The following is a 7305-nucleotide window of genomic DNA, read 5'->3' as shown; positions in this document are numbered from 1 at the left end:
ATATTACAAACTGTGAAAATGACCATATTACCCTTGATGGAAATTAGTGCAATAAATATTATGGAGACTGTGAAAATGACCATTTTACCTTTACGGTCGTAAGGGTAAAATGGTCATTTTCTATTAAGGGTAAAATGGTCATTTTTATAGTCTATAATATTTACTTAACTTATTTCCGATAAGGGTAGTCTGGTCATTTTTTTTGTCACCATGATATTTATTGCACTAATTTCTAGTAAGGGTAATTTGGTCATTTTTACTGTCAGTGATATTTACTTTGCTTATTTCCGATAAGTGTAGTCTGGTCATTTTCACGTTCTCCATAACATTTATTGCACTTATTTCCCCTAAGGGTAAAATGGTCATTTTTACAGACTATAATATTTACTTTACTCATATCCGAAAAGGGTGGTCTGGTCATTTTCACAGACTCCATAATATTTATTGCACTTATTTCCAGTAAGGGTAGTATGGTCATTTTCACTGTCTGTAATATTCACTTTACTTATTTTCGATAAGGATAGTCTGGTCATTTTGACAGTCTTCATAATATTCATTGCACTTATTTCCAGCAAGGGTAAAATAGTCATTTTCACGGTCTGTAATATTTACTTTACGTATTTTTGATAAGAGTAGTCTCGTTATTTTCACAGTCTCCATAATATTTAGTTCACTAATTTCCAGAAAGGGTGGTATGGTCGTTGTCACAGTCTGTGAGGTATTTATTGCACTTATTTCCAATAAGGGTAGTTTGATCATTTTGACAGTCTCCATAATATTTATTGCAGTTATTTGCAGTAAGGGTAGTATGGTCATTTTCACTGTCTGTAATATTCACTTTACTTATTTCCGCTAAGGATAGTCTGGTCATTTTAACAGTCTCCATAGTATTTATTGCACTTATTTGCAGTAAGGGTAAAATAGTCATTTTCACAGTCTGTAATATTTACTTTGCTTATTTTTGATAAGGGTAGTCTGTTCATTTTCGCAGTCTCCATAATATGAATTTAGATTTCAGTTTCAGTAGATCTTTTTATCGATTACGAGATTTTTTTGTTATCATAATTCTAATTCTGTTTCTTTTTGTGCTATATTAGGTCTTTTATAGAAGAATAAGAACCGCAGAAACCCGAACAGGAGAAACCCTAAATTCATCAGCAAAAAGAAAAGAATCTGCAGCCTCTATTTTCCAACAAAAATTGGTTCTTCTTCGTTTTTATTGGTGAAGTCAATCTTTCAACTTATGCCGTCTTTTCTTAAAACAAAAACTTTTCTTACAATATCCCTATTTTGATTTGGCTATTGATTTGATTTTGTTTTATTAATAATAATGAGTGTTTTCTGATGTGGGTTTTTGTTTTCGAAGGCTGTTGTGAAGGTTATATATGAATCTGGAGAAGAGGAGCATAGATTTGTTGAGGAATGGATAGTATTAAATCTGAAGAAGAGGAGGTTATTGATGTTGTATTCGTTAAGCAGAAGAAGAGGAGGTTATTCATGTTTTTGCAATCTTAGTGTTATTGATGCTGTATTTCTTGAGCTTACTAGGTTATAATTAAAATTTATCTAAATTTATTAACATTAATTAGTGATGGAACTGTAATTTAACTAGTTTATCTGTTTTATATATTTTACGTTTCAGGGAATCTCTACTGCGAAATTGGTTCATTGATATTCCATGGTGGCGAAGTTTTAATTTACAGTATCAAGATGGTAAGCTTTTTCGTAGACCAATGTTTATGTTGCAGATGATTTTACAAACTGACACATTTTGACTCTTTTGCTATTGCAGGTGAAGTTTACAGCTGAAGAGCTTAGTCGGATCATGGACCTATAGTGTAATGTCAGGAACACGTCCCTCTTTGCCCATTTGGACCATGGTAATGCAACTGTATGGTATTGTTGCTACATTTTGATTAATACGGAGTTTAGGTTTGTCTCAAACTCAAACGCTAAACCAGAAATCGTTGAAGATTCAAAACAAGAAAACAACGAGAAATGTAAGATATTGTTTTTGGTTAAAAATGGATGAATGGCTTAGTTTGGTTATGTATATGATTCTAATTGTGGGATCTCTATGCGTTTCATGTTTGCAGGGTACAATTGTCTAAAAAGGGGGTTGGAAACGATCTGCAAAATTATATGAAAGGGATTGTGGAGCTCACAAGAGGATGCTATACAACAGATATTTTGTTACTGCTGGTAACATTTCTTTACCAATGATTCGTTTAATTTTTAACAGATGGGGATTATTTAAAAATCGCGAGGACAGGTACCAAGAGTGAGGGGAAGGTCCTGAAAAGCACATGCTGATTGGGTTGGCTTTACCATTGCTTTTAACAAGACTATGGTCTTTCTAATTGTAAAGAATAGTCAGGAATCAACTAAATTAGCAAGAGGTGGTTGAAAAGGTGCATCTTTGGAAGACTACCTGTGAAAACAATTGAAGTTCTTGGGTATTTCATCAGGTGTTATAGTTTTTTGTTTCTTTAATGCTTCTACGCTTTTTAAGTAAGCAAAAGTTACTTTTTATTATTGTTTACTTATCAAAACCTCGCACCTGAATTTTGCAGTTAACATCAATGAGAAGACAAGGAGAATATAATGAGAACTTCAAATAAGTTCTTATTACATTACAAGTTAGTGAACTATAATGGAATTGGATTCCTCCAAATGGTTTAGTTACTTTTCGTTTTTTTTGTCTCCTCATATATCAGACCCTTGTATCTGAATTGTGCAGTGAACATCATGGAGAACACAACGAGGTAAAAATACTGGAAATGGTTGTGCTGCTCGCCTGGGTATGATCCACAATGAAATAACCGATATCCTTTACTTTACTTATACCCCAATCTGATTTCAAAAGTAAGACTTTATGCTGGTATGATGCTTGTGATTGAAAGCATATAAGTTTTTTTGATCTTTACCGCTATTTCACTAAAACATGACGGAAAACCTCCAAATTGTTAGAAAAAGAAAAATTCTTTTTATAGTTTCTATTTTGTAGAAAATACGATAATTGATCTACACTGCTAAATCTTGTTATCGAATACAATTTGTTGTGATTTAATCTCATAGAACTATTGCATGGAGTTAACTGTCACTGAAAGCACATAAGTTTCTTTGATATCTATCTGTGTGTGTTGACCTTAATTCTGTATAATTCTAATAGTGCAACAACACAACAAATGTTATTTCTTTATCTGTAACTGTGATCTGGCTTGTAAATAAACTCATATAGATTCTTATAGAATAGCATAATCCTAGAGCTCTTATACTCTAGCTTCCCTACCTATCATTATTTTTGTTACCCGAGGAACAAATTTGTTTAAACATGTAAGTCTTCTACTCTCCTTGTAAATTTACTTCCCTGTATATTATGTGTTGGGATTTGATTAACTAAGTTATTTCCTAGGAGTTTCTCTTAGGAAGCTTATTAAGACTAATAATCTTATTGTTTATTATCTAATTCAGATTGGTTGCTTACACTGCTTATTATCCTGGTGGGAAGGCACAACAGATAACTTTATGATTAGTGGGGGAAAATATTTGTCAACTTATATAACAAGTAAGATGACACTCCAAATATACAACTTCCTAATTGCCATTCTTTGTTTAAGAACTAAGTGAATGATGATGAGTGAGATCATACTCCAAATATCTGCGTAGATATTTCAAAGTTGTACAGTAACCATGATTTCGTTATTTTGATTCAATATATGTTGTGTATCATTTTTGTTTCATGTTCAACAATTTTATAGTTATTTCATCTCTTATGATACTCAATTCCAAACTTGTTTAGCGGTGCAGGTGGTGGAACATATTGCGCATTTGAAGCTCTAAGCTTGATGGGATTTATTGAAGATGACGTTTTGTCCAAAGGGACAACATCTTTTGTTATTGATATGAAATCGTTGTTGGAATGGTGAATTTTCTGTCATATTACTACTAATACAAATATTTTGAGGTCCAAATAGTATTTATGTATTCTGAGTTACTTTTTAAGTATAAGTTGACTACTCTTTTGACATTTCATTCTGTAGAGGCAAACAATTGGTGGTGATTTACAAGGCTGAGAGAACAAGGCGACTGACACCTGTTATGCATTTTGGTAAAAGACTTGGGAAATACTGAGCTGAGTTGGTACCTTTGCATGTGTTTTTAGTTGACAAGTGTTGTTTGTGTTTGCATAGGATTGGTGGCATACTTAGAGTCTTGGGGGTTCAGAACTTCCATGACAGTGCAGTCGTATGAGAAATTATGCTTACTTGTGAATCCTAGGTGACGTTGCTTATTTGTGCTTATGAGCACATGTTATTATTCAATTCTTGGTGTGATTATATAACTGTCATTATATCAATATCATATGAGAAGTTAATTGCAATCCCACAGGTGTTAATGGCCAAATTTGAACATCCCAGGTTCAAATTCGAACCTAGGAGTAAGAATACCTGTTGTGTAAATTCCTCTCTATACTAGAAACTCTTCACCAATCTGAATTTTGTGTTACTTGGTCCCTTAATCTATATTTTCACAAATTCAATATTTAGTTGATAGACTTTTAAATTTTTTCTGCAGTTCAAAAACTTCAGAAATCATTATGCTTTGGAGTTTTCCGATCGTGATATACAGGTAAAGTATTTATTCACTATTTTTTAGTTCTTGTCATCCTAAAATACAACTTTGTTAGGGGATGTTTAGGTCTGATCACTGTTTGTAATTTTAGGGGACAACATATGTTGTGCTTGCAGGGATTTTTTACGCCTCGACTTGAGCTGACTATGTATTTTTATTTCTTGGTTCTAAAGAGGTAATCCATTTATCTCTACAAAAATTTCACTTCAGTTAATGAAAAACAGTCTTATGAAATATAATAGATAGGAAAGAAAGATGGCTTACAGAAGTCGTAATCTCACAATAACATCTTACACATTTTATATGTACTATGCAGCAAACTCGTAGATAAAGAAACCTTGATGGTTTGTATTTGACTTTTGATTTATAAGAAAGCTCCAATTCAAGCGACTCGAAAGAAATTTGGCTTTGTAAACTCCAGGTACTTGAATAACAACCACTTTATGGAACACAGATCGCATTGGATGTGCATAGTTTGTTAGAATTGTTTTTGGGTAGATTTCATAATGAATAGAAGGATTCCTTTGTATTTGTGTTTCGTAGTGAATGTATGGATGGCAGAATCCGGATAGTTTGCAAAGGATATGTATAGTTTGCTTATTGAAAGTAAGAAAATTCAATTGTGTTTCAGATTTATTTGTATTTCAGGCCTGTAAACTGGAAGTCCAGGTACAGGATAGTTTGCTGAGAATATGTATTGTTTGCTTATTGAAATAAGGAAATTCAATTGTGTTTCAGTTTATTTGTATTTCAGGCCTGTAAATCGAAAGTCCAGGTCCATGATACCGAACTGTATTGTGGGCTTGTAAACTGGAAGCCCGGGTCCATGAAAATGGTCTGGGCTATTGATGTAGTGCAAGATATGGCAGAATCTTATTTGTAAGGAAGAGATCAGCGAAAGAATATTCGTTAACCATGCAGGAATATCTGCATGTTTGTTATTTTTGTTAAGAAATAAGAGATATCTTGCATGATATCGTATTTGGGTAGATTTCCTTTTATTTGCATTAATCTTAGAAGATATTGTCACTAAGCCTAATAAGGCCTATATATGTCCTCGTCTGAAGAAAAAGAGGACAGACTTTGAATAATCATATTCTTCCTTTGAGAAGTTTTATCTATGTGTGGTTTCTTCCGTTTCCAGTACTAACATCCTACACCATTTGGTATTCAGAATCAGGGTATCGATCCTTCCAACATGTTTCGTGGTAGAGGTCAAGGTGGTCCTCGCGAAGCTCTATTTGATGAGGTGATGGAGAGAACTAGGTACGATGAATTATCACGCACGGTTGAGCAGCTCGCCGGTCAAGTAGCAACATTGTTACAACGACATGAGCGCCGTCGTCCTCCTACGGATGAATCCAATTCGGATGGAACAGATGACGATAATGATATTGAAAACCCCTTTGCTGGGCGTGAGCGTGATTCTAGGAGTTGGGAATCATCATTCCGCATAGAGATTCCTGAGTTTCATGGTAGCGGTTTATCACCGGAAGATTGTATCGACTGGTTCTCTATTGTCGAGTGGTTCCGCTTGTGGCTACGCGCTTTCGAGGAAGGGCTGCTGTTTGGTGGCGTCAGTTGAAAGCGTCTCGAATTCAGCAAGGTAAAACTCCTATTTCTTCCTGGATTAGGATTGAAAAGTGCATGCGTTCGGCCTTTTTACCGTTAACTATACGAGGGAACTCTATATTCGTTTACAAAATCTTCGTCAGGGTTTTCGGTCAATTGATGAATATACGAAAGAGTTATATGATTTGGTCACACGATCAGGTATTACAGACACCGAAGACCGACTTGTCTATCGATACTTAGGGGGTTTGCGTGAGACTTTTCAAGATACCCTTAATCTGTTTGACTATTATTCTGTGTCTGAGGTTCATCAGCGTGCTTTGCGATTGGAGAAACAACTATCTCGTAAGTCGATTCGGGCAGCAAATGGCCGTCCTACGACTTCTTCTTCTCATACTGCTTCCGCACAACAGGTTGTTAGTATGCCTACGAAGTCTGGTCCTAAGTGATATCGTTGTGGAGATCCGAATCACTTGGCAAACGAGTGTCGCAAGGCTGGAAGACCGGGTAAGGCTTTGCTTGCAGAAGTGGATACTGCTGCTGATATCTTTGCTGATGCGGAGGAGACAACAGCTGAGTTCGATGAGGTGTTCCTGCCAGGTGACCAAGAACATCTTCCAGAAAACGTGTACTATTGCAGGCAAGGTGTGTTGTTTGATCGTTGATTCTGGCAGCTGTGAAAACGTGGTATCTGATGAGGCTGTTCGGAAACTCAAGCTTCCCACGGAAAAACATCCTAGCCCATATTCCCTTCACTGTCTTAGTAAAGGATCCGAGGTAACTATTTCCAGACGTTGTCTTGTGAAGTTTTCCATTGGTTCTGTCTATGAAGATGCCGTGTGGTGTGATGTCGTGGTGATGGATGCCTGTCATCTGCTGTTGGGTCGACCATGGCAATACGATAGAGCAGTGACTCATGAGGGTAAGCTGAACACCTACTCATTCATACTTAAGCATACTCGTGTTACGCTGGTTCCTGCCAATGTGGCAGTACACGCACCTGTTTCTCCCGTGGCTTCCAATTTTCTTTCTTGGCGTCCGCTTGAGAACGAGATGCTCACTGAGGGGATGGTGTTCCTCTTGTGTGGTCTCTCTCGT

The 7305-nt window shown here is 35.9% G+C and overlaps 1 protein-coding gene and 1 long non-coding RNA gene across 11 annotated transcripts; both read left to right on the top strand.

Moving 5' to 3' along the window:
- The first annotated feature begins 1164 nt into the window (after positions 1-1164).
- On the top strand, positions 1165-2202 carry LOC113319665. Of its 3 annotated transcripts, XR_003345740.1 has the most exons (5): positions 1165-1222; positions 1367-1490; positions 1643-1713; positions 1793-2000; positions 2097-2202. It is a non-coding gene; the product is annotated as an uncharacterized LOC113319665 (long non-coding RNA). The 3 variants fall into 3 exon arrangements; XR_003345739.1 differs by lacking the exon at positions 1165-1222 and having other exon boundaries at positions 1275-1490; XR_003345741.1 differs by lacking the exon at positions 1165-1222 and having other exon boundaries at positions 1275-1548.
- Positions 2203-2218: 16 nt separating this feature from the next.
- LOC113319664 lies at positions 2219-6031 on the top strand. 8 transcript variants are annotated; one of them, XR_003345735.1, is made up of 10 exons: positions 2219-2468; positions 2574-2639; positions 2741-3568; positions 3811-3925; positions 4044-4111; positions 4194-4281; positions 4579-4632; positions 4727-4810; positions 4952-5056; positions 5810-6031. XR_003345735.1 is itself a non-coding variant. In XM_026567909.1 (5 exons), exons 2-5 carry the CDS (start codon positions 2605-2607, stop codon positions 3927-3929), a joined length of 309 nt encoding a protein of 102 aa, XP_026423694.1. In that variant the 5' UTR covers positions 2219-2468; positions 2574-2604; the 3' UTR covers positions 3930-4035. The 8 variants fall into 8 exon arrangements, 1 of the variants encoding a protein (XP_026423694.1); XR_003345736.1 differs by lacking the exon at positions 5810-6031 and having other exon boundaries at positions 2741-3336; positions 3475-3568; positions 4952-5318; XR_003345738.1 differs by lacking the exon at positions 5810-6031 and having other exon boundaries at positions 2741-3336; positions 3475-3568; positions 3803-3925; positions 4952-5318.
- Positions 6032-7305: the final 1274 nt, after the last annotated feature.

The sequence above is a fragment of the Papaver somniferum genome, chromosome 10, assembly GCF_003573695.1.
Source record: "Papaver somniferum cultivar HN1 chromosome 10, ASM357369v1, whole genome shotgun sequence".
Classification (NCBI taxonomy): domain Eukaryota; kingdom Viridiplantae; phylum Streptophyta; class Magnoliopsida; order Ranunculales; family Papaveraceae; genus Papaver; species Papaver somniferum.
Note: the sequence above shows the minus strand (reverse complement) of the source record. Positions and strands in the feature narration are given on the sequence as shown.